This window comes from Paecilomyces variotii, assembly GCF_004022145.1.
Source record: "Paecilomyces variotii strain CBS 101075 chromosome Unknown C8Q69scaffold_5, whole genome shotgun sequence".
In the NCBI taxonomy this organism is placed as follows: domain Eukaryota; kingdom Fungi; phylum Ascomycota; class Eurotiomycetes; order Eurotiales; family Thermoascaceae; genus Paecilomyces; species Paecilomyces variotii.
This window is the reverse complement of record NW_021167144.1, coordinates 53,050-78,711: the sequence shown is the minus strand read 5'-3', so window position 1 is coordinate 78,711 and position 25,662 is coordinate 53,050. Positions and strand designations below refer to the sequence as shown.

The following is a 25,662-nucleotide window of genomic DNA, read 5'->3' as shown; positions in this document are numbered from 1 at the left end:
TGTCGGTTTCTGCGCTGGCTAGCAGCAGTAATAATAATAATTAATACTACTATTATTTATGTAGTCACTCTCTCCAGACTCCTAATAATATTATTATTAACTTATTGTAGGCAAGTAATAAAAATAAAAATAATAATAACGTGTTGTCCCGTGCTGATGCCTGACCGCAGCGTCCCTGGCGACAACAAACTCTCGCTGACTTCATACCCGCCAGCTCCCAAGGCGAACTAAATCTCCAAGCCGGCTGTGGACCTCGCCCTTTCCCCCCTCCGTCATCAACTTCCTCCCCAGCTATCATCAACGAGGAGTTTGGATACCCCAAGATAAACATCTCCATTCCCTTTGATCATCTCCCTTTCCCTCCTCTCCGTGACGCGTTTCCGCTGGTAGCTCCGGTATGTTGTCAACCCTTGTGTAATTGGTGTAAAACCGTCCGAGCGCACCGGACTGATCCATTCAAGAGAAAACAGTTCGAGGGAGCGAACACCTACCTACTACCTCTCCCGTCGCCCTCGAAGACCTCGTGAGTGTTCAAGATGTCGAACGACAAGGCATACCTGAAGGATCTGTATATCCAACCTCGCATGGTGAAGAAACCGCCCTTCACCGTCGAGGCCTCCGGTTATGAAAAGAAGGAAGGAGAGACGATCCCCCGTCGCAACCCGCTGGCCAAGGACAAGCTGATCCTGCGCCCGGCCGAAGACGTCGCAACCACATATGATGTGATCAAGAGAGCGGCCGAGAAGTTTGGAAACGCAAAGGCCGTGGGCACGCGCCGCATCATCAAGACCCATGTCGAGAACAAGAAGGTCAAGAAGATCGTCGACGGCGTCGAGAAGGAGGTCGACAAGCAGTGGACGTACTTTGAGCTCAGCGGCTACGAGTACAAGAGCTTCATCGAGTACGAGAAGCTGGCCCTCCAGCTCGGTGCGGGATTGAGGAAGCTAGGCCTTGGGAAGGGATCCAAGATCCACCTCTATGGTGCAACCAGGTATGAGGATAGCCTTTCCCGTCATTGAAACGATCGAGAAGTTGCCATATGCTGATAGATCCCTTGTAGCGCCCATTGGCTGGCCATGTCTCACGCATCGGCCTCTCAATCGCTGACCTTTGTGACCGCCTATGACTCTCTCGGTGAAGAGGGTCTCAAGCACTCCCTGCTGCAGACCGAGAGTGAAGCCATTTTCCTCGACCCTCAGCTGATCCCGTCGCTCAAGAACGTTCTGCCGGATGTCAAGTCCATCAAGCACGTCATCTACAACACCGATACGGAGGCCAAGAAGGAGCACCTGGACCAGCTCAAGGCTGAGTTTGACTACTTGACCATCATCAGCATCGAGGAACTCAGGAAAATGGGCGAGGAGAACCCCGTTGATGCCGTGCCCCCGGACCCGGAGGAACTCTGCTGTATCATGTACACGTCTGGATCGACCGGACCCCCCAAGGGAGTCTCCCTGAGTCACAAGAACGTTATTGCAGCTGGTAAGCCAAATATCAGTACCCATCTACCTTTTTGTCTATAGAACTGACGTCTTTTCTCAGTTGCCGGTGTCAACGCCATCGTGGGTGACTACATCGGTCCGAAGGACGGACTGCTCACCTATCTGCCGCAAGCTCACATCTTGGAATTCATGTTCGAGAACCTGTGTCTCTTCTGGGGTGGTACTATGGGTTACGGAAACCCCAAGACCCTTTCTGATTCCTCGGTGCGCAACTGCAAGGGTGATATTCGCGAGTTCAAGCCCACCATTCTGGTCGGAGTGCCCGCCGTTTGGGAGTCGGTTAAGAAGGGTGTGTTGAGCAACCTGAACAAGAACAACTTCATTGTGAAGAACATGTTCTGGGGCGCACTGGCCGCGAAGAATTTCTTGCTATCCACCGGTATCCCTGGATCTGGAATTGGCGCCAACCTTCTCGATGCGATCGTGTTCAAGAAGCTCAAGGAGGCTACCGGAGGTCGTCTCCGTATCACGATGAACGGAGGTGGTCCCATTTCCAAAGAGACCCAGAAATTCCTGTCGCTGGCCATCGCACCCATGATCAGTGGTTACGGGTTGACTGAGACCGCCGCCATGGGTGCGCTTAACGACCCGTTGGCCTGGAACCCTGATGCGCTGGGTGATATCCCCGCGTCGGTCGAAGTCAAGCTCGTCGACTTCCCGGAAGCTGGCTATTTCACGAAGAATGATCCTCCACAGGGTGAGATCTTCATCCGGGGCGGCAGTGTTACCGGTGGTTACTGGAAGAACGAGGAAGAAACGAAGTCCTCGTTTACGGAGGATGGCTGGTTCATGACCGGTGACATCGGCGAGTTCGACAAGTATGGCCATCTGAGAATCATCGACCGCAAGAAGAACCTGGTGAAGACGCTGAACGGTGAATACATTGCTCTGGAGAAACTGGAATCGGTCTACCGATCCGCTCCTGTCGTAGCAAACATTTGCGTGTTCGCTGCAGAGGACCAGACCAAGCCGATCGCTATTATCGTCCCCGTGGAGGCTACTCTGCAGAAGCTCGCCAAGGAGAACGGCATCCAGGAGGGTACCCTCGAGGCCCTTGTTCACAACGAGCAGCTGAAGTCTATTGTTCTGAAGACTCTTCAGCAGGCAGGCCGGGCAGGTGGTCTCAAGGGCATTGAGATTATCGACGGTGTCGTCATGTCTGATGAGGAGTGGAACCCGCAGAACGTGAGTACAGCTGACATTGTTGATTTTGGCATGGATACTAATATGCGTCGAATAGGGATTCACGACCGCCGCGCAGAAGCTCCAGCGCAAGAAGATCATTTCTCACTTCCAGAAGGACATTGACCGCGCATACGGAAAGAACTAGATTGAACGACCTGATATATCCTACCCGGCGGATAAGTTGCTTTCTGCCGTTATAATACCAATTACGCAGCATGTGTTCCTCGCCGCAACAGACATCCCTTGTATTTGAATCTGATGCGTTAGAAAATGAGAGTGGCGACGGGTTATGTGTTGAAGTCCTGTTTTGTACACGTACAGTTTGAGATTCCCTAATTCAGATAGTTAGCGAGTTATCCATAGTCTATTGATAATATTCCAAAATGTTGGCAGCGACGTTAGTAGAGGTAGTACGTATATTCTGGTGGCATGTTCATAGCGACAACCAGGACGATATCGAGAGACTAATCGACTGATAACACCCGCTATCGCTTCTATACAAAGCCAAAGAAGAATATTATGATACTGGAGCAATCACTTAGATTCGAGTAAATAGAGCATTGCCCTTGTTCTCTTCATTCGAGTCTGGAAAAAGCTTAGATATCTAACTAACTAGTTAATCTTCCCTAGTTATATAATCCAAGCAAAACCACCAAGGTAGAACCAATTACGTCCAAGTAGCTATATATTGATAAATATGAGGATTACCAGTATCGTTATATAGTATAATGACCGATTTCTATGTTGTCTATATTATAATCCATATCGCATTCAATTAAAAGGGTTCTACTATACCTACGATACAAAATGTTGTCTGGTTTAGTTAGTAGAGTACCTAAGCTTTCCGCTCGGAGAACGGATCGGAGTTTAGAATTAGGCCAAGACTTTTGTCGCCGTCTCTGCGATTCTTGTTTCCCCGCGACTTCAGCTTCAGCATCCACGAGCTTTTTGTATCTGCTCTCAATTACATTGCGGTTTCATTTTGGTATTGCGTTAAGTCAGCGAGGTCCAACAACATGTCTTTCTGGAGGTGAGAGTCCCTTCCTCCTTTCAGACCTCAAACTTCCAAACCAAACCAAACCAAACCCAAGTCCTTTTTGACTAACATTTCTCTCTCTTGATACTACACTACAGCTCCTACCGCGCCCTGACTCCCAAAACGCGTCTCGTTTTCGGCCTAGGACTAATGGCCTGGGCTTCGATTGGGATGTGGGCGTCGCCAGAAGTCGAGAATGCACTGGGTCTAGCACCGACGGAGAAAGATCAAGAAGAACTAGAGAGGAAATTGACTGTTCGGGTGGCGAGTGTGGAGAAGGGGAGTAGGTAGATGAGATGGGGTGTTTTTTTTCTGGCTGTTTTTTGTTGATGATGGTTGGTTTTGGTTGGTTTTCTTTGAGCGTTGAGGGCTCTAAGGACCTGTGGATCTGCTTTGGCAGAAGTAATAGATGGGGCTTTGCAGCGGGAGAGTGAAGATTTGGATGGAGTTTACTGCCGCAGAGGATAGAAAGCAGATTGTCGGTGAAGGACAGCAGGAAAAGAGCGGTATGCACAAAGGGAGTCGTCATGAGAGAGAGAGAGAGATGAAGATGGCACAAACAAACAGACAAACAAAGAAGTTGGGCGTGAAAAAGAAACCTCGGGATGGCCGAAGGAGGCTCTTTTTACGCAAGCTTGCTTGCTATAATGCTGAATACAGGGATCCAATGGGTATAGGAATCGTCACCGCGGTCGAATATATCTCCGGCTACAGATACAGACACAGGCGGCTACGAGGCTCATGACGGGGCGGGCTTTGTGGAACGGAATCGCCGTTCGAATGCATATTGCACAGCAGTGAAGCAAGCGCTGTGCTTGCGCTTGGCAGGGTTGGAGATATTCGATGGGGAAGGTCTACAGCATAGCTTCTGGTTCGATCTGCAATCCAATCCGTGCGGATAGAATGAATGAATGAATGAATGAATGAACGGTTTCAAAAGGGACATCAAGCACGAGATCCAGCATTGGTTTGCCGCAGTTGCTGCTGCTTCTGCTGCGGTGGTTCGAATCATAATGGAGGATAATTGTGGCGAGCATCTTTTGGTTGTTGGTTCTGCAATCCATACACATACATATACATATACATATACATATACATACGTATGTATGTATGTACATATGCTATGCTATGCTCTGCTCTGCTATGTATGACCAGTACGTCCTGGATAGACCCCAGTGCAGAGCTATCCAGATTCTCGTCTGCAGTGGGCTTATTGTCTCACCGCATCTGTCATCCCAGTTGGAAAACGAAAACCATTGCGATCTCGGGTCTTGCTGTCATGGTTCATGGGCCGGCTTTGGCATCGTTGCCACCTCCGCTTCCTTCTTTGTTACTTGGATCTGCCGCCGTGGAACACACGAATCATGAAACCAGATCGGATGCTACGTTAACGGGACGACATGGCACCGCCTGCTGATCTGACCGGTATCCCCATTCCCCGGTCCGGTCGATCGAATCTGACTTCCCCCCTCCTCATCCGTCAGCATCGCCCGGGGGGCGCGCGCGTGGAGATGTTGATTGTGCCATCCCGCTGTCGCGATCATCGGAGATCACCGTCTGAGTGCATGGCTTTGTTCATTCATCACCACATGTTTTTGTCTACAAGAAGAAGTTCCATAGCTTCCGTCTGTACGACGCGATCACAGGGGGTGTTGAAATTTCCTCATTATTATTTTTCTTCATAACCTCGGCTCGCTTCCCGTACACTAAGTATCTATTGTTTGTTTTACGGAGTACTCCGTAAATAAGTACTGTACCATAGTATGCTCTTGCATCATAGAGATCCAGTCCTCAAATCTTAGAATAGTACCTACCTACCTAGCTATTCCTCCCCCCCCCCCCCCCCCCCCCCCCCCCTGCCCCGTTCCAGAAAAGGAGAACTTTTCCTAGCGCCGAAACGAACATTAGAAAAGAAAAGAAAAGAAAAATAAAAAAAAGACCACCTGCTCGCATTCGTTTACAGCACGGACCTCCTCCCCTTCCCTTCTCTTCTTAATTACGCATGGATAGGACGGGATATCCGATTGATTAATTAATTCATGGATGGAGTTTTTGGAAAGAAAGTTCTAATCTCAGCCCGCCCCTAACTAGACTCTAGAGTGATTTTGGGCTTGGGCTATTCGAGCTTATTATCTATTTATTCTGGGCGCTAACTAGTTTGTCCGTGTCCGTAAGAGGGAATCTGGTCAGGAATGTTTACTAGATGGAGTAAGTAAGTTAGTTAGTTTATCTCGCAAGCAAGAAAAGAAACCGAGACCGCTGACTCATTGCGGGGTCGGGGTCGGGGTCGGTTTTCAGGAGATGAGATTATAGATAGATACGAGGAGTAGACTACTCCGTACTCTAAGTTATTCACTAGATACCTAGGTACTTAATTAGCTGGTTATATGGTTCACTAGTTAATTAAGTTAAACCGTCGGAACTTACCGAGAAATAAATAAGTATGGTTACTATGGTAAGTACTTACTTGATTAGTTAGTCTCATTCGTGCGTTCTGGAACTCGAGTAGAGTAAGTATTAAGTTAGGTAGCTTAACTCCACAGTTGTTTGTGGTCATGGTTCGAGAACCAATGCGCTGTCTTGCTTTGTGGCAGGCTGAAGTATACTAAGTATCTATACTTAGTATCTACGTAGTGATGATATCGTATTTCAGTACAGGGAGTGTTCTGATAGAAAAGAAGAAAGCAAGGCATCCACCGATAACTACTAGAACCTACACCTACGCTCTCACCTAGCGGTGTAAGTAGAAGGGAGTGTAAGTTTATCCTTTTCTACTTCTGGTCCTTCAAGTACTTTTGCCCATCGCAATCAGGCAGCCAGTAACTACTGTAAAAGACATCTGACATTTTCTGCAGATACCCGAAGCCCAACAAAGCCCACGGCAGTCATGGAAACTGCAGACAATTATTCTCGTTCTTCCTCAGCCTTGCCCCTCCAAGAGCAGACATTGGCTTAGATTCCGCGCGGATCAGACCAGGGGGAGGGTTTGTTGTCTCCGTCTCTCCGGCCCTCCGCTCTCCCCGATAGGTCGAAGAGAGAAGGGCAAAAATGGAAGAAGGTCGGGCAGGCAGGCAATTGAGGCATTTTATGTAGTTTGTAGAGAAGCGTCCTTATGATTTGATTCTATTTCACATCGGGCAGGAGAATTGGTTGCCGGAGTGGTAGAGAGTATCTACCTAGCTTGTCATTCGTACTTTATCTATAGGGCGGCCGGGTTTAGGCGCTGCTGATCAGCCAGAAATGACGGCAAAGTCAAACAGAGACCGGCGCAAGGACCACATCAGGCAAACATCCATTGTCGCAGATCGTCGGTCGATTTATACTGATATACGTATAAAAGGAGCTGGTCACGTGTTCTTATATCAAAGGCCTTATCAACTTCCTAAACGGATTGAGTTCGCCAACCAGTCAATTATTCGCTCGTATTTATGTCTGTAAATCCCGAAACAGCGGTGACCAGTCGTTAAGTCATGCCGGAATTGGTAGGAGGCTTCAAAATTCAGGCAGGGAATGAGTAGCGCATGAATATGGATTTCTCATAGTGCGAACGCCTGCCAGTCCCGGGCAACTTTCGTCTACCCCGTCAATCGACTCTGTTGCCCCCCGACTCTTTGTCTGCCCAATAGTAACAGATGTTCTCAAGGCCCATAGATAACCAACTAGATAGAACCATGTATGACTTTTTGCGGAGGTAGAGGCGTAACTGTAGACGCAATTCAACCCCTGATTAAGAAAAAAGAAAAAGGAAAGACAGACACCATTGGGCACTCGGCATTAACCGCACCACGTAGCATTCTTCCCCCTTGGACTCCATATTGTCCCGTACATAATAACAAGGATGATAAGATAGCAGAAACATGAATAATAACATCCGGGAAGAGAAATGACGAAGCCCTGACCAGTCGTACGGATGGCTTGAAGCCTGGTTGGAACAACCTGTATCCCACCAAGATGTTGTTTGTCGGCCGTAATAGTGAATCAGGGGAGAACTGAAAATTGGAATTCATCAGATATGGAACAGAAACAAAAAAAAAAAAGAATTATTCGCCGAGCCTGTAAGTAACGTGGTCAAATAAAGTAGTCGTTCAAGCGCATAACCGCCGGGAGCTCGCTCTAGCATCAAGTCGATTGTAAGGGCCATCGAATATCGTATGGATGTCTCGATGAGAGCGCTTCAAGCGTCGTGGATCTACACGATCGTCTTGCAAAGCAGCAGCGACGCTGTCGAACGAATCCCGAAAACTTGCCTCAGTATGGTCACGATTGTGAGATAAAGCGTCATAATTGAACATCGCGCTTGGGCCAGCAAAGGCAAACTGACACTCCGACCTGCGATCTTCGGATGATGACGAGAAGGCTTGCTCCGGATATGAGCCGCTTGGCACACCCTCCATGGGTTCCATGGGGTCATTCAAGAAGGGAAATTCAACTGCCGAAGAGGACGATGAAGAAATCAGTGGGCTGTCGTTCAAGGATGGATGATCAATGGGCGCCATCTGACGGTAGTCACTCCTTCCGTAGTGGGAGCCACCGCGCCGGGAATGGTCGTACGACATCAAAGGCAGATTCGAACGTGCTCCATGCCCTATACCAGATGGCAGTACAGCGCCCCCCTTGCCATCTTCCGAGCCGCCAGTCCTGCCATCAGGGCCCATGCTTGTGGAACTATCACGCCTGCCATCCTTGTAGTGCCCAGGGGAACGCCCACGTACTACCATCGGCTCAGAGATTCTCCTGGCGATCTTCACCCACTGCGTGTCAGCAGTACTGCCTAACGGACTAGGTACTTCTGCATAAAGCTCCACCACCAGATTGTAATACTGTTGCTGCGCTCGCCGCTTGCCGTTGTTTGCGGTGGCCCTCTGAAACTGGATACGCTCGAAAGTGTGCTGGGTGGGCGGTTGAGAAGACTGTCCCACGGTCGCGTATGGAGACCCGAAATCCATGGACATGTTGACTGAACGTGAAGAAGTCCCGAGACAAAGGCCAGTGGCCGAACCGTGGCCGAGGAGAGACGGAACGGGTTGCGGCTGTAATGTGACTTTGCCCGGTCTTGTCTCCGACTGTTTATCACGCTTAGGCGTATGCTGCACGAGCTCCCTGACTTCGCCATCCTGAGCATTCACAATCGCTGAGATTGACATGGAGAAGGAATGAATGGGCTCAGTTGTGTGATTAGGCAACTGTATATATAGCGGCGTATTCGGTGCCCATCCGGGGAGAGAAAAGGAGCAAGACAATGAGAAGTAATTTCGGCGATAGCAAGTCCATTTCTGATCGACTTGAAAGAACCCCTTGTGGATTCTCGCTTGGATTTCTGGTTTGATCGAATGACTGGGAGTCACGATTGAATGAATGACATTTGTGGAGTGAAACGGAGGTGCATCTGTTACCGCATGAGCAGAGCGTTGCGAACGTTCCAGCAAGGAATTTCCCGACTGACTATAAATTGTATTCGCTGCACGGTCGATTGAGTTATCCAGAGCCCGCGGTGTCGTCGTGTAATGCGGGTATCGAGACATGTCGTTGAAGCTCGAATGAGGCGACGCAAAAGAACCCCTCCCCACCGTGTATGCCGGAAAACCAGCCTCTCCTCTTCCGATCAGGGTCGGATTCACAGGGGCTGCCGCGGCCTGTGACTCTAAAGATGTAGACATGCCAGCAGGTGGGTGTCTGTTTGCAGCAGTCGTACTGATGAGCTAATTGTTTCGCATGGGCGTGCTAAACGGTAATGGTGAGCCTACTTACAGTGCAGGTACACGATGCCTGAAATCTGGCGTTCTTTCATTCCACGAAAATCCTGTCGAGTGCGAGTAGGCCGAAGCTGGCACTGGAGGAAAGCTCTCTGTGGAAGTCACATTGTGCGAGAACACGTTGCTGAGAGAAGCAAACGCGAGGGAGGAGGCTGAGATGGGGCTGGTCGAGGACGAGCCACTATTACATGAATCGAGAGGGCTTCCTAGGAGCCCAGGCGATGTTGGAAAACTAGACGGGCGTCAGCTAATCAATGCAACAAACCCCGTCTGAAAGATCAGCCGTGGGCCAAAATATCAGAGATCTGTGGAGCGCGGCAAGATCAACATAGATTGAGAATGGAACAAAGAGCTAGCGCAGCAGGTAGGCTTGAGAGGCAGCCTTCAGCGCAGTCTTGTGATCACCGTAATGGTCCATACCAGGCAGCATATGTACGATACTTCCTGAAATCAACCACAAGAAATAGAGCGACATATCGGTATAATCGGTGATGCTAGAATTTCACTAGCATCCAGACCATCCGGTGAGGGCCAGGCAGAGGGTGTTGAATGAGTGGCTAAAAGGCAGACCGGGGAGGCTTAAGGCAGTCAGGATTGAAAGGACCACTTACGGCACGTCCTGCACAGTAGTATGTTGCGTACTGTACTTAAAGCCGTTGCTTACAGGTAGTGACACTGGTTGCGCTAATGAGTGGCTGAGAGAGCCGACCCTCCGATGCTGCTCTTCTTCCTCGGTCGGATATGTTGCTGGACCTGAGAAAACACGCTGAGAAGCGATAAAATCGTTGTCTGGAGGCGGATCAAGGCGAAAGGAATTTTGTAGGAGGGCTGCTGAAAATGGCTCTCATTAGAAAATTAGGACGGCAAACGGAGGGATACTTGTCATTTCGTCCATGAGAACAGAAGCCGAAGGTAGCAGATGAATGTCCAATTGCAAGTCAGGGGACAATGGAACAATCAATCGCCTCAGAGTGGTAAGCTCAATATGTACCCTTGTCACAAGTGCACACACCTCTTGCCAAACCCCCGACCCCACAAAGCAGGGGTTAAATCACTGACAGGAAAAAGTAGCAACGAATAGAAAGAAGTTGAGGAAATATAGTCCAGACTGTTGTATAGTCTGAGTATTTGCTCAAGCCTCAAAACACCACTAAAGTTGCCGAATTAGAGAAATAAGCTTACTGTGATTCATTGGAAAAGGTTGCTCAAGAGTAGGAGCAGGTAGAAGTTGTAGCAATTTTTAGAGCTTCACCACACCCACGACCCACACGTAGTCGGTGAGTAGCAATCTGGAAAGTATTCTCCAGCACAGGCTCTAGAACCGGGAACTGGAAGTGGCCGGGAGGCTCAAGGTTCTTGTTGGCGTGTCCTGTACCTTTCACCAGTGTGATACTTCCAGTTGTCGTCAAGTTCACGGCTATCACGAACCAAGCAAATATCCTAGCATCAGGCAGGTGTCAGCTGGTGGCCACATCTCAGAATACTTGGTCGACGTGGAATATGGAGTTATCAGGGCAGATGACCAAAATTATAGACGATACAAGACGGGTTTCAGAGGAAACATGGAAAGGTATGGGGGAGGATAGATTATAGAGAGTAAGGTTGTCATCGGAACATCCAGGGCCATATTCGCCTGGAGCAGGAAGCGAATACATCAAGGACAGCTGAACGGCTATGTTGTCAAAACAACATTGATATCCTCCTGTTCATCGGAGCTGCAGTTGACTTGATGGCCATTAGGCAAGGTTTAGAAGCACGTAGGAGAAGAAATGCCGAGGGAGGTAGTCATTACTCAAAAGAGCTTTAAGCGACCACAAACAATTAGAAACCATAGAATTCAAGACTTACTTATGGGCGTTCTGACGTCGTCAAGAAATAGTATATACGAGTAAGCCTTTGAGGATTAGACGGGCCTCTGCAGTTCAAGCTGCGGTCTGATGAACCTGATCACTCGGATCAACAGCACAACTTTGCCTCGTTCAACTTGTAGCCTGATGGTCCGAGTATTTCTTTTTTTGAAGCTGTCAGTGTATTTCTGACTGGCAGATCGATTCCTTCAAGAATATGTCTTGCGGTGATTGAACGGGAGTGAGGGATGGTTCGAACGGAAGCCTTGGGGAAAGATAGAGGAATAAGCTCGATTGATATTCTTCCGCCTCGTGGTATTGGTATGGTCCATGTTCTCCACGTTGCCTGCCAACGTACGGACGCAACTTTGCCTTCCATGTCTAGACGGGCCTCTTGCCCAATAATCCCGGGGCGCGCGTGCTGTGATCGCTCTGCAGGCCGGATAGATTCTACAGTGCACGAGCTCGCTCGGTATCGGGATTGACCCCAGCAATCCATCGAAAGCGATCCATCTCAGGTAGGCAGCCTTGCCATATGAAGTAATTACGATGGTTGGCAGCATCGACATCCAAGTATCAATATCCAACCAGCGACCGCGCAGGACCAACTGGTCCCAATTTTAGCCTTTTAGAAGAGTGGGAATTCATCCCTGCGTGGAATCTCCCACCCTGACCCAGACAGGCAAAAGTTGCAGCTTCTTTATCGGAATCGGGAAATTAGCTGCAGTAACGGTCTAATTAAAGCGCCCAAGAGGCGGCTAGAATTTGTCGAATGCAAGTCGAAAGTTGCCAGAGCTGCCTCGACCAGCTAAGACTATCGCATCAACTAGCTGTTTAGAATACGTCGGAACAGACTGGGAATCCCAGAATATCTTCATATCGCAGTCCAAATTTTGAGTATTCCTATGAGTGACTCCCAAAAATGGCAGGCAAACAGGCTTCTGACGGGCCTCGCATTCGCCAGCGGCTATACAGTGCCTGAGGTGACATAGACGGGAGCTAATGTAGCCGTGAAGATCGATTCCAGGGAGTCCGCGCGGTCTCAGGTGCCATAAGTAAAGAGACGCCGCAATTCATTGGTACGGACTCCTTCTCACTGCTCGCGCTCTGACGCTTTACCATGTTGCCTCGTACGATACCGAACCTATGAATTCATAACAAGACCCTGATGCAAGTTACTGCAACCAGGCAGGGGTGCTATGGGCGGATCTTCCAGGTGTGCCAACCATAAGCCGGTCAAGCCTGGTCTTGCATGCGTCCCATGTGCAGGGGTAGATGGCACGATCGACGACTCCGGTGGTCAGTGGCTTAGCGGCTAGAATTAGAAGATCGAAGTCATATCCACACCGGGAACCATCCTGACTAACAATTCAGTTTGTGACCTGAATCATCGCGTGTCCTGGCGTCGCACAAGGAGCTGGCACAATTGCAGGAACAATCTCCCCAGCACTCGAATTGCACGTGCGGGTAACAGGGTATAGACGGATAATGCATGACCAGGATAGAAGAAAATAACTATACTGCAAAGTGCGCGCTGGTCGGTCACGCCAGATCTCGCCAGATCTTTTGAAGGACTTCCCAAGTCACCCGGGATTAAATGAGCAGGTCTGACTGCATCCGGAGCCAGCTACTTGAGAAGGTTAGCATTCCTCTGGCGTATTTAGAAGCACCCTAAAGTATGGTCATACAGGGAGCTAATAGAGTCCCCTAATTATGGGGCAGCCACGGTACCGCCGTGGAGGGATGTCGTGCATGATGCCAGGGGGATGCAGGGCGTAGCGACTGGCCCATGGGGACAGAAGGACGTCCATGGTCGACTTCTTGGCCCTTCAACGTTAAAGCAGATAACTTAGCAATCCAAGGAAAGGATAGGCTGATGTAGAGACAGGGAAAAGTTGTCGGGTGTTGCGGATCATACACCAACTCAGAGCGGGGAGGTCAGACAAGCTCAGGGCATGGAAAGACACGTGCGCTGACCCGAGACGGCTTAACTTCTTAGAGAACGGGCTTTGTTCTGAACTACACGCAACAGGCTGGCTATGTTACTCTCAACGAGCCAGTCTATATCAGTTACTGCACGGATCAAACATGGCCCGGATGAGCATTTCGAATTATCTATTAGCTATTCGTTCATTCAGCAGCCCTAGCACAGACTGTTTACCTATTCTCTATTCTTAGCCCATCTGGGAGTGGAACTTCCAGAACTTCTTCAAAAGTCCCCTTGGGAAAACAATGAAATGCTTCTACATATTTACTGCTTAGGACAGAAGGTTATCCTTGCATAGAGCTCGTTTATGCTCCATCGACCTTTTGAAGCCTCGGGAACGGCGGTATTTCCTTCTTGAGCCATGCTTAGCATCATAACCGCATCTAGACTTTTCAGCCATCCGAAGTCACGGGGATATACCACCGTAGCTTTCATATTGATTACTTTATGGCCGAACGAATGCACTGACATGACCTCTAGGGGCAGGGTGCCGTATTCCATGTCCGATGACCGTCGTACAGCAGAGCGACAGGTCACTGATCAGGACGATCAACGGTATCATCGATTGTGGATCTATTAGAGACTTCCAAGGCCTATCGCGATGGCAGAAATAGTGCCGTCTTATTTCAGTCTTCCATTTATAGACAAACCCCATAACGTGAGTGTATCCAGAATATCAAAAAGCAACACTTGCAGACTATGGCTAACCAAGGGCCACGAACCCACAGCGTCTTTTCGCTGTAGCAAGATTTTCCAATCCTTCAATTAAAGAAGAACAGCTAAGGACGCGAGTTATTGTTCCTTGGTTCCGGTCGAGCTACCAAAAGAAGACCCCCATATAACTTTCGCACTTGTGCATTTTCCAATTAGGGCTTTTGAATGCCGGTCTCTACATCCGGAGGGAGTTCCGTACACCGGTGGCGGCACGTTTATTATCACTATTGGAAAACCCTTAGTGGGTTCACGCTATCGGTACTGACGGATCGAAACTCTGATCTGTTCCCATAATACTATGGGGGCATCATCGTTCCCGCCGACAAGCACCAGACTTATGCGTGCCAACGTTCTTACTGCATCGAATGACCCCTATACGTGACACAGCGGAAGCAGGATAATCACTCTGACGGATAATGTAACGTAATATTCGACCGGAATTGGTAGAATCGGGCCGGATTTTCGGTCCTCGAGTCCTTGCTCATGGTTCGAACCGTTCATCTTCGAGCTCTCTATCAAATAAAGTGCGCCGTTCTAAAACTATAGTTCTCACTTGGGTGCTACTGCCTAAGTGCCTAGTCAATTGATTGGCTTCCTGTTAGTACAAACTACGACTAACAATCTCTCAGTCTTTCGATACGAGAGCAAGCTCCGGGGGTTCTGGGCACTGCTGTTTATCTTCTAACTCATGATTACTCGAGTCACTCACTGCAATATGGTAATTAAAGCGTTGGGAAACATGCTCAACGTCCTATTTTGATTTGAAACTATCCAAGAGGTTCACCACTTTCAATTCCACATACAATTTACTGCTATATCTGAGATGTCAAGTCTAGAACTTACTCTGGCTGTAGGGATTGAAAGCATGATTCTTCCAAGGTATCTCACGGGTAACTTGGCCTTCTTGCCTCTCATTTTGGGAAGATGACAAGGTGCTAGTTCAGTCTTTCTCGAAAAGTGATCCATAGACTAATCCCGTAAGCAGGTCCCTTGACAGCTTATCATTCCATTCGGGACTTGTCTTCTTCCCCGGTATGCAGACAGACGTATTCTGCAGTCGACGTTGCAGGCTATCTCGAGAATCCCCACGACCAATCGCTTCAAAACGCCCCTGAACGGTTTCCCGATTGTTTGGATGACTTCATGCTGCCAAATTCATTGACCACGCATTGACGGTTTGTTTGTCACTCCACGTGTTTCTATGAAGACCCCTGCTAACCATCATGCGAGTCTGAAGCTTCGTGCAACTGTTTCTGTGGGAGGCTGTCGATCAAGAGGCAGAACGTGCCAACTACCGAGGTCTATAGCTTTCTCTGGACCAAAGTCAACAAGGGCTTGAAGAGTTGATACACACTGGATATGATTCGTTGAGTTATGGCAAATCGGAAAGGCTGTCTTCAAATTACTGACTCGTGTGACATACGATGACCACCTGATGCCTTTGGAATTGGTTTCCTTTCCCATAATTAGGACAAAAAAGAGTCCCGTATCAAAGCTCCTTCGTTCTTCGGTTACGTGGACGTTGAGATCCACCAGCCACTGCAGCCTTATCCGAGGGTGGAACTCTTATCTATGAACTACGGAAGGAAGTCCGTGTCATCTGGTGCCTATTTTGCCTCTGAATCTATTCAGTCTTCTCATCTAAATGGACAGGCGGGTTCTCGAGGCGTTTTGCACAGACCATACTGTCACACCCACGAGAATAGCTATCTAAGGACCTGAGGCATAGCAAGCTGTTCCATTTTGCCGCCAGCAGCTCAACGTCGATCATCAGGTATAGCATCTTACCAGTCCTTCTCCCAATTCAAAGCTCATAGTATATGACGTCGATCAGACCAGTCACTACTTTCCTCACACTCTGCGACTACTACGCGGCTCTACCATGACCTCAAAGAAACCTAGCAAGTACACGACAAATCCTAGCATGTGAAGAGAGTTATTACCAGTCTTGCATATCCGAAGGGACCCGTTAGGCCCGGCCTTATTTCCATATCTAGGTCGTCGTACGGATTACTACGTGTATGTATGCACCTACTGACTTGCCCATACATAGAGGCCTAGGCCTGCGAGCATCCATAGTTCATGAGAAATATGACATGTCTTTTTCGATCTTGAGGATGGAAAACGTCGGTAGATTATTAGAATGAACTAGTCATATCTTACTGTCGACTATGATGGTCCATTAGTAGCAACACAAAGTGGTATTTCCGGTTTGTAGCAGATGATTATCTCATTGCTGTGAGCATGTCGCTATCCATAGGACCTTCCAAACTATCCAGGTATCTATGTCGTAAAACGAGGACATGTGCTCCGTTGTCTTTGTAGTATGGACCTGCAATTACCACTTAGGACCAAAGCCCAGGACCATGAATGAAAGATCCCCGGGGAAGACCGGCAACTCTCAAAATAGTAGTGTCGATATCGACTAAATTCAAGACTCGGATCATAGATATTTCCTATCTAGACAGAGTATCTGTAGACGCAAGAGTTCAGTGGAATACCACATAACCGGTTTGCTATATTCGGTGAAGAAGCGTGTCACACTATATAGTTCGACTACATAGATACTGTAGTAGGTATAAGCTCTGAGATGATTTCATGACAACTTTTCATACCATTTAAAGTGTCTACATATCCAGATGCCACTCATATACTCCCCAGGGAAAACCTCCACAGCAATCACTTTTAAGACCGGAGCGAAAAAGGAAAGGTTCATTTTCATACTGCGACCCGAGTTGATCGTGACTGAAACGGAAGCAGAATGCGACTCCCCGAGTAGCATCCGAGGGTAGAAATCATTATCGATCAGATCATACAGTACAAAGAAAAAGAAAAGCCTCTAGCCATGAAGACAAGTCCAACCGATAGGCTTTTTGTGAAGAAGACGTCATAAAAGGTAGGAAATCTAAGTAGCTCGCTTGGCAAACTCGACGCGCAGGATAAGATGACGGTAACCGACTGCAGAAAAATCGAAGTTAGTATATTTATCGTACGAGGAATTCGTGGGAGATACTCACAGCCATCCATCTTTTCGCAAGCGCGCGCAGCATCGGTCCGGTCTGCAAAACTGATGAAGGCAAAGCCCTTGGCTCTCTGGGTTTCTCTGTCTCTTGCAAGGAAGACTCTGGTGACGCGACCGAAGCGCTCGAACAAATCCCGCAGCTCTTGCTCCTCTGCAAGTTCGCTCACCTGTTGACCGGTTGTCAGCAAATATTGCTATCGGATACAGCTTGCTCGAAATGGGATGAAAACTCACGTTTGTGACTCTCAGAGTCGCCAGATCGTCCCTGTCGAACTTGCCAGCCATTCTCTCGCCAGCACCAGAACCGCCCTTCCGCAGATGAGGTGGAACGTAGCTGCTGTTACCAGCGCCCAGGCCGCCAGCAGCTGGTCTCTCGTCGTCGTCCAGATCCAGTCCAGATCCAGCAGTCGGTTCGTCGACAGGTGCCATGGTGTCCTTGTAGGGACAGCGAGCAGTGAAATGCTCTCCGCTACAGATACGACACTTGACCTTCTTGTCCTTGAGCTGGTCCTTGATGCCACCCTTCTCGCCCTCCTTCTCAGCCTCCTTTGCCTGTGCCTTCCAGTTCACGCTAGGTCGGAAAATGATGTTCTCTCCAACGGAGGTCGTGTCGAAAGAGGGTCCTGGCGCATGGCCCTTTTCCAAGCCGAACTTGGCCCACTGTCTGCGCTCCGCAACCTTGGGGTTCACATGTTCCTTCACAATGGTCGTCTTGATCTTGCGGGTGACCTTCACCTTCTTTCCCTCGTCGTTGAAGCGGTAGGAGATAACAGTCTTCGTTCCATCCTTGTTCGTAATGACTTGCTGTGCGGGGAGGGCCGAGGGGTCATCGAACTCCTCGTCGTCGGCCCAGTCGGCTGCGCGGCTAAAATGAAGAAATTCCGTCAGCAGAGATTCGCGATACAAACGGTTATTATCTCACTTACTTTGCGAGTTTGGACATTGTGAATGATATGGAGCTGTGTTGAAGTTGCTGAATTTCTCGATTTCCGAACGGAGGCAAATCCGTTGTGGATTTATTCGATGCGGCCAAGTTCGGTGGCGCGTGGAGCGATCTGTGGCGGGAGATACTTAGCCACACCACGTGACTGAAGCGACACTACTGTCTACATCACTGATTAATGGATGAAGAATAACTAACTTAACTAGGTACCTAGTTAACTAACTTAGGTACGACAAGACGTGTGGTCTTCTTTTCAGCAAGGTTACTTTTCATAATGAGTAGTCGTTGCAATATTAGATACAACATGCCTTCTGGTTCTAGATGAAACATCAAGGTCAATATGCTGGTATCACTACTCCTTAGCTGCTAAGGTAGTTAGGTAGGTATGCCATGCATTCATATGTCATCGATGTCCCGACACATGTATCATCTGGGGGTCTTCCAGTTTCACTGAACGTCATTCAAGTCTGTAATATTTTTTTTTTTTTTTTTTTTTTTTTTTTTTGCTTCTTCTTGCTTCTTCTTTTCGCCCTTGATGGTTTGTCCCCCTATCCTTCCTATTCCCAATGCCAAACGAACCATAAGCCGGATTATGTATCCGCAGAGCAGGACCAGGAAGATTCGAGGTCGCAAAAATCAAAAGGCCAGATTTTGTGACTGTTGTGGTTGTTTCTGCAAGACGCATACGTCACATCGCAGCGTCCTAGGGAAAAGGATTCGGGAGACTCTCAGATCTTGCTGGATCAAGCACGAGATTCAGTCGTAGGTCGCTTTCACAGTCCCGTAGTTCTGCCCTTCGTGCCAAAGAGTGTACTCGCAGTGTGCCGAAAAGTAAGCAGCATGGATCTTGAAATTCAGGATGTAGTAGGATCTCCGGTCTTTCCCAGTGCGAATGGGGATTCGTGATCGAGGAATTTCACCAAGGCTGGGGCACAAATGTACATGCTTTTTCATCTCTGGTGGATAGATATGTGAGATTATTTCTTCATATCATGTAGAAAGGATTCTCACTTACTGCGGTTGAAATACATTGGAGCGTCCTCACCATTGGGAGTATCCAGCTCATAGAGAGTAACGGAGATGGAGTTGAATATGCCATATTTCGTCAGCTGATATTGATACCACTCTGATTCGAGTGGTTTGCCCTCTTCGATCCGATCGCCCTGTCCCGTTAATTTAAGCAAATTTGCAAGAGGTATAAATTGAATAAGTCAACAGTACCTTACGAATGAGCCATTTCATCACTTGGATTACGTACTTCCCCTCATAATCACAGAAATACCTTGGTGAATCAGCATCGCCCTGCATGCGGGATAAATATTCAGTACTTACTTTTTGTGGGGATCATGACGGGCAGGGTCAAAGGGCTTTATACATATGAACCCATAATGCTTCCTCGCAATTCTCGAGTCCACTGAGATTGCTTCCAGAGAAGGGGCAACCTCAGAAGCGACTTTGGCCAATGCGCCCCTAACAACCGCAGTCCAACCATTTGTCACTTGTATGACTTCGATTCTAGGGTCGATTCTTTCTTGGATGAAGTTTTGTAAGGAAGGGTTCTGGCCTAGACCTCCAACCAGAAAGACAGCACTGACACTTCCCCTCGATGCCTCGATTTGACCTTTAACTAGTTCCAATACTTGCTTCAGAATGGGCTCGAAGATGCTTCTCATATCCTCTCCTGACAATCTGATTTTACCTCGGCGCACGCCGAGATCGTCATTGTTGTCTATACCGGGGACCGGTATCATGAACTCATTGTGTATGTTACCATCGAACACCCTTTTGGCAACCGTTTCAAAGCGTTGGAGCGCCTCCTCAAGAGTGTCTCTGCCCCAACCAGGATCAGATGACAACTTCTTCTCTAGGAACTCCTCGAAGCGACGATTGAGAAAAGCACCACCGCAGAGTTCACCGGAGCCTGGAGCCTCCTCCTTGAGGCGGAGTCTGGGTTTCAATTCCACAATCGAGAACGTTATCAAATCGACTGTTCCACCTCCGGCGTCACAGAGTACGATTGTGTCGCCAACGTTCAGGGTCCGAGGATTAGAGGATCGTAGAGCGTGTATCGCCGCGGCCTCAGGCTCAGAAATCATACGAGTACTCGATATCTTTCCGAGTCCGGCCTTTTCTGCACATGCATTTGTTCTAGCCTTTGCGGCATCACTCCACACGGCAGGGACAGTAACGACGTATTCCCACGTCATGGTGCTGAAAGCTGCTCCAACCTTTGACTCGAGAACTCGCATAATGTGCTTGTGCATGCAGCTGAGGTAGCTGGTGACAAGCTCTTCAGGCGATGCGTGATAGGGAGGTGGGACTTCTCTGCGATCACCACAGATGGAAGACAAAAGGGACACTGACCCTTTCTGACCAGGATCAAGCGCCAGCTTTATCCACTGGTGGCGTGGCATACTTTCCGGGATTTGAAAGCCCCAAAGACAGGTTGGTCCAGATTCACTGTATTCGAATGCGATTTCAGTGGGCACCTTTTCGCTCGTGGGACCGCTGAGAGACCCTGAAGCCGTGCTTGGCCACTGGTTGATGAGGTAATGTTCATGAGGCTATATATCATTAGCTATTGATAGGACTTTCGTCATGTTTCATGTTCAAATGCATACACTGTCTGTAAGAGCCCAGGCAGCACCTGAGAACGTCGTGCCAAAATCCAAGGCAATGACAACGTGCCTGTTTCGAGAGGCACACATTTTTGATCCTGTTGGATATCAAGGATGGTGTCACGGATTTTTCAGCTATCGGAACAGAAGAATCAGAGACACAGGTGAGGTGACAGCAAGATTAAAGAACTCTTCGAGTTATGGAGTTGTGGCATGGATCAACATGTGTTGATCTCTCGGGGTGGACTAACAGTGAAGTGAAGTGAAAAGTGAATGTCACGTCCAGAACTTGTAAACAAAGAAAGATCCGTCACCCTCCGACAATTTCCTCGCCTTGCGGCTTGTTATCACTTCACCTCATTGAAAACGAAGTCTAGAGCTGTTTCATTGGAGCCATTTACGATCCGTACCTGCCAAGCAGTGGCTTAATATTCCTCTTCAGTACTTTCCTTAGATGATCTCTTTACCTGACATCCCACACAGCTTATTCGGATGGTAATTCAATTGACAGAAACTCTGTGCTTTATATGATCACTACAACTGACACAGACTGACCAGAATCAGATATAGCAGCATTTGCTTTTCGAAAACATGCCGTACACCAGCGCTGAGGGTGATAGTGACGGACATAGGAACACTGAGAGACCAGAGGAATGCCTTGTCAGTAGAGCCCATGTATTGGCTAATCTCATGGGGAACGCAAGTGAAGATCTGTGTTCGCTTGTCACAGCCATGGCCGCGGAGATTCGGCAAAAGGATCTAGAGTTGAAGGCTGCAGAAGTGCAGATCTGCAAGCTCGAAAATGCAGTCAGCGACTCCACGAAGAGGCTTCTTAAGACTTTGCCCACTTCATCACTCGATGACTCAAGGCTCCGTGGAGAGTATAGCACGCTTCGTGGGTCTGTTGAAGACTGGGTGTGGCTTTTGCCTGCTGCTACACTCACCCAAGAATACCAAAGCAACATGGCACAACTTCCGGCAGAACATGCTCTGAGGTTTTCTGTGCGGTTATTTGTCAACGTGTTTGGAGAATGTTCTTCGAACCATGGGCTCTTGTTGCTGAGAAGAGTCAGAAGAACTTCATGATCTCCCTTGAGACGAGCATGGGGGAACTAAACGGTACGTTACAATGAGGCCCATACTTTAAACCGTCAGAAGATGTTTATATACTGTTGTCATGTTCTTCATTATGGTTGCTAATTTAGAGCATGTAGGAGATAAAGAAGCAATAAATGCCTGGAGGTCCAATACCATGCGCGCTCATGTTATCAGAGAGGCCTATAATAGGGAGCTGCATGCGCAGATAGGAACGCTAAACAGTGAAATACTGAGCACGCTTTCCTTTATTGACATAGACCTATCCGATCCCCTAGGGGTAATGGATGATCTCCGACGTCGAGTATTACTGCCCGCTGCAAAACTCGCAGAAGAAATGAGCTACACACCCGAATCATATCATTGGAAATGGTACGACAATAGTGATGAGGAGCTGCGAGAACTCAAGAGACTCTCAAAATCTAGTGTTACGAAATTTGTCATCGTTGATAGCCAGACGCACAACGAAGTCAAAAAAGAAAAACTGGCTGTTTTGCCGTCTAACCAAAGAATAGGTCAATGCCTCCTGGTAATCTTTCCAGCCCTCTTTCGACAAGGAAATGGCAATGGGACATGGATACAGATTGAGAAGGCAACCATCCTTGTGAAGCTCAGTGAAACTGTCTCTGCCCATCTAAATCGTCAGAGCCAGCTCCAACGGGTTAAGAAAGAATCCGAGGATGACCACATGGACGGCTTAGAGTCTCCTTCCAAGAAAGAAAGTCTTCTGGTGAAAACGGAGTACGATGATCTCCAGCCGTATTCTCAAGCGCAGTGATAGTGATCATGGAACGCGGCAGCTCCATAACTGACCGGATATGACGTTGCTATTCTGGTCCGCTTGACACATTCTTCATGTTTTCAACGGTGGAATCGAATATTGATTTCTTTTTGTGACTCCGGATTATCTTTCCGAATTGTTTCCTCTTCATTTCTACCACCAGCACTCGAGCCATAAATGCCCCTCTGAAGTCTGAACACTGAATTGCCTACATAAAAGTTCATCTTCATACCATTCTTCCACATTTCATCCCCTCGCCTTCGTTCAATTCCCGTACCAAAAAAAAAAAAAAAAAATAACGATAAAAAATCACATCAATGCTTGTCTCACAAATTTGTTTCCAATTTCTCCCCGACGAAGCAGCCCTTGAAGTGTTAAATTGCTCATTTTCTTTCTCGAAAACACTACACGCACGAGGTGGTCATGTACTTAGTACGAAATGCAAAATACAATAAGTATCTCATTATTTCTCTTATTTGTGCTTCTCTTCTGGAATAAAGCCAATCATATAGTGTATCATTCTGGCTCTGCAATCCTGAACTGTGAACCACTCTTACGTTGTATCATCCTCGACGTCAATAATAATGCCCCTGAATAAGTGAATATCTCTCGATTGATGATATATCTATTGCTTCCATTCTATCAGCACCCAACTGCTTTATTAGAGACGAGCTGCAAAACGCCACTATTACCCTATCTATATAAAGGGTATAGAATAAACAATATGACGCCACTTATTTCCACCTATATAGAATCAAAGCAGACACGCCGGAAGTAAGAAATACACAGAAACAGTGGCTGAGGTAGTAGTGCTCCAGACAGTGTTTAATTAGGACGAAGTCCAAGGATATACATAAATAGTTGATCGATTTCGGTATCCTCTAGTTAGCTCTTCAAGCAATCGAGATCCTGTTACTTATCGTATTGAGTGCTTTTCTTCCATTCTTTTCTTGCTTTTGTGGTCTTAGATCCCTATTATCCGTCATGGCGCTACGAATGGATTTTCTTTCTCAGAAAAGTGTCCTTGATGAATAATAGCATGATGCCAATTGAATTATTAATCTTTTCGGGTGTCACAATTATTATTCATGGACATATGCTTTTCCTTTTTCGTTAAGCCATTTACATATAGAGAGATTATTAAATATAGGAAGACACTCAGAAATATATATATATACTACAATACTATGCACCGAAAATAATGCAATATCCACTTAAAACCGCGCGATCCAAAAATATGGAATTATGCAAGAGTCAACTCCCCAATGAACCAGAACCTCCCTATCGCTTAAATATCCTCAGCTCAATATGCCTCAAAAAGAAGTAACCAACTGCAGCAAAAGCGAAGCCCAATTCGAAACCGACGTCACCACCATACGGTGGGGCGCCTGCGTGTTGGGCAATAGGGCCTACGAACCACTGCTGGCTCATACCCATGACCATACCCACGACGCCGCAGCCGAAGGCAAGGACGGCGGCGATTCCAGGAGGGAGCTTGTCGGGTTGGTCGTAGATCTCAGGGCGGTAGCCGGAGAAGCCACGCTTGAAGACGAAATGATCCGTCAAGGCAATGCCTTCGTAGATGGCAAGCCAGTATCCGATGAAGTTCATGAAGTTCTCCAGGACGGCCTCGAATTGGGAGTAGCCGGGGATGGCGATGGCGATGTAAACACATGTTCCCAGGAGCGTCCAAATGAACCGTGGAACGCGTTGAGTCCAGCGACCCATCACCTGAAGAGTCAAGGCAACAGAGTAGATATTCGGACAGTTGTTTGCAATGATCGACAAGGCTAGAATGATCACACAGAACTTTCCAAATCTGCCGAGAGGCGGGAACAACACTGCGCCTAGCAGACCACCTGTTCCTGAAGCTGTATAGCCTTCCTGGTAGATGTTATTCCCATCGTTGAGGCTAGTTGCCGTCATGAGTGCTGCACCGAGCATCTCAGTAAATAGCAGCGGGATAATAAGTCCAATCCATGTCGCAAAGAAGACCTTGGTACGGCTGCGGTTGGATGGCTGGTAGACAGTGTAGTCCGCTGCATAGCTGGTCCAGCCCGTCGCGAAACCATAAACGGTGGAGCCAAAGGAAAGGACTCCACCCAACTCGGACGTACCAACCTCCCATGGAATATTCACAAAGGCGCCGGAGTGCGCAAACACACCGAGGACGATCAAGAAAATGATAAAGGTGGGAATCCAGCTCCAGTACTCATAGGCGTGCACGACTTTATATCCGAACAGGGTAATGACGAATGTGCAGACAGCGATGATGATGATACCAGCGAAGCCGGGAACATCATTGTTGACCGTGTGGATGAGTTGGGCGCCAACAATAGTGTTGACTGAAGACCAGCCGATACAGGCGAGGATATTAAAGATGGCGACTGAAAACCAATATAAGCAATTTGTCTTGCACTTAAATGTTTCATTGTAACACTCACTCAATTTAACTCCCCACCAGCCGTACCAGAAGCGTGACAGCACCATCTGTCGCAATCCGAAGGCGGGCCCGAAGGACGAAAAGAAGCAGACCGTCATGATGCCCAGCAAGTTGAAGAACAGAATCACCAGACACGCATCGACGAAACCGAGGTAGAAAAGCGATTTGCCTAGCACTCCAATGGCGAATGAACTGACCACCATATTTGCTGCCAGCCACTATTCAGGTGGTCGTCAGCGCCGCGCGCTTCATGAGGAATGCTAGTTGCATAGATAGAACGCAAATGAAATTTAGAGACACACCATGCTGCCAATATTCACATAGGAGGTATCCGTCCTCTCGTTCTCTGGAACGCGCTCAATGCCTCTCTGCTCGATATTGAGCTTTCCCGCCCAGCGCTGGACCTTTGCATAGAGCGAATTGCCGTATACAAAAGTCTCCCCCGGCACAGCTCCATTGCTGTGATTGTCGTCGACGGGGGAATTTCCCACCCCAGGACTTTTTTCGAGGTCCTGCTCGAAGCCGGAGCTCGTCGCGGCGACCTCTGGGGATTTCCAAAACATCGTTGGCCCGTTGGACGACCGCTATGGGGAGGGATTGTGACAGAGCTTAAAAAGACAGAGGGCAGGCTGTCAACGCAGCGATGCTGACCAGCGGCGCGGGGCAAACCAGGACGAAGAGCTCGTCATGATCGCGTGGGCAGGGACGAGAGCCTTTTTAATACGTGCCTCGTGTC

General features: G+C 48.2%; 9 protein-coding genes across 9 annotated transcripts; 4 read left to right on the top strand and 5 right to left on the bottom strand.

Moving 5' to 3' along the window:
• The first annotated feature begins 46 nt into the window (after positions 1-46).
• C8Q69DRAFT_465714 (putative AMP-binding enzyme) lies at positions 47-3,078 on the top strand. The gene is made up of 4 exons (XM_028630507.1): positions 47-991; positions 1,061-1,482; positions 1,543-2,687; positions 2,743-3,078. Exons 1-4 carry the CDS (start codon positions 537-539, stop codon positions 2,830-2,832), a joined length of 2,112 nt encoding a protein of 703 aa, XP_028485011.1. The 5' UTR covers positions 47-536; the 3' UTR covers positions 2,833-3,078.
• Positions 3,079-3,703: 625 nt separating this feature from the next.
• On the top strand, positions 3,704-4,014 carry C8Q69DRAFT_506734 (hypothetical protein; the record flags this gene model as incomplete). Its single annotated transcript, XM_028632831.1, has 2 exons — positions 3,704-3,717; positions 3,822-4,014. 2 exons carry the CDS (start codon positions 3,704-3,706, stop codon positions 4,012-4,014), a joined length of 207 nt encoding a protein of 68 aa, XP_028485010.1.
• A 773-nt stretch (positions 4,015-4,787) lies between these two features.
• C8Q69DRAFT_465712 (hypothetical protein) lies at positions 4,788-5,558 on the top strand. The gene has a single exon (XM_028630506.1). It carries the CDS (start codon positions 4,826-4,828, stop codon positions 5,138-5,140), a length of 315 nt encoding a protein of 104 aa, XP_028485009.1. The 5' UTR covers positions 4,788-4,825; the 3' UTR covers positions 5,141-5,558.
• A 2,138-nt stretch (positions 5,559-7,696) lies between these two features.
• C8Q69DRAFT_250446 (hypothetical protein) lies at positions 7,697-10,821 on the bottom strand. The gene is made up of 4 exons (XM_028626581.1): positions 10,659-10,821; positions 10,088-10,304; positions 9,472-9,708; positions 7,697-9,396 (listed from the first exon to the last, which is right to left on the bottom strand). The coding sequence occupies exons 1-4, from the start codon at positions 10,666-10,668 to the stop codon at positions 7,809-7,811; spliced, it is 2,052 nt and encodes a 683-aa protein (XP_028485008.1). The 5' UTR covers positions 10,669-10,821; the 3' UTR covers positions 7,697-7,808.
• Positions 10,822-16,929: 6,108 nt separating this feature from the next.
• C8Q69DRAFT_506732 (eIF-3 RNA-binding subunit) lies at positions 16,930-17,989 on the bottom strand (the record flags this gene model as incomplete). Its single annotated transcript, XM_028632830.1, has 4 exons — positions 16,930-16,982; positions 17,042-17,213; positions 17,281-17,911; positions 17,973-17,989. The coding sequence occupies 4 exons, from the start codon at positions 17,987-17,989 to the stop codon at positions 16,930-16,932; spliced, it is 873 nt and encodes a 290-aa protein (XP_028485007.1).
• A 505-nt stretch (positions 17,990-18,494) lies between these two features.
• C8Q69DRAFT_431988 (hypothetical protein) lies at positions 18,495-20,854 on the bottom strand. Its single transcript, XM_028628497.1, has 5 exons — positions 20,611-20,854; positions 19,322-20,553; positions 19,211-19,271; positions 19,005-19,152; positions 18,495-18,945 (listed from the first exon to the last, which is right to left on the bottom strand). Exons 1-5 carry the CDS (start codon positions 20,695-20,697, stop codon positions 18,746-18,748), a joined length of 1,728 nt encoding a protein of 575 aa, XP_028485006.1. The 5' UTR covers positions 20,698-20,854; the 3' UTR covers positions 18,495-18,745.
• Positions 20,855-21,198: 344 nt separating this feature from the next.
• C8Q69DRAFT_520126 (hypothetical protein) lies at positions 21,199-22,674 on the top strand (the record flags this gene model as incomplete). The annotated part of the gene is made up of 3 exons (XM_028633485.1): positions 21,199-21,627; positions 21,681-21,726; positions 21,822-22,674. The coding sequence occupies 3 exons, from the start codon at positions 21,199-21,201 to the stop codon at positions 22,478-22,480; spliced, it is 1,134 nt and encodes a 377-aa protein (XP_028485005.1). The 3' UTR covers positions 22,481-22,674.
• An 861-nt stretch (positions 22,675-23,535) lies between these two features.
• C8Q69DRAFT_250355 (permease for cytosine/purines, uracil, thiamine, allantoin-domain-containing protein) lies at positions 23,536-25,453 on the bottom strand. The gene is made up of 2 exons (XM_028626579.1): positions 24,928-25,453; positions 23,536-24,870 (listed from the first exon to the last, which is right to left on the bottom strand). The coding sequence occupies exons 1-2, from the start codon at positions 25,127-25,129 to the stop codon at positions 23,765-23,767; spliced, it is 1,308 nt and encodes a 435-aa protein (XP_028485004.1). The 5' UTR covers positions 25,130-25,453; the 3' UTR covers positions 23,536-23,764.
• On the bottom strand, positions 25,149-25,633 carry C8Q69DRAFT_250373 (hypothetical protein). Its single transcript, XM_028626580.1, has one exon. It carries the CDS (start codon positions 25,487-25,489, stop codon positions 25,217-25,219), a length of 273 nt encoding a protein of 90 aa, XP_028485003.1. The 5' UTR covers positions 25,490-25,633; the 3' UTR covers positions 25,149-25,216.
• Between the last annotated feature and the right edge of the window lie 29 nt (positions 25,634-25,662).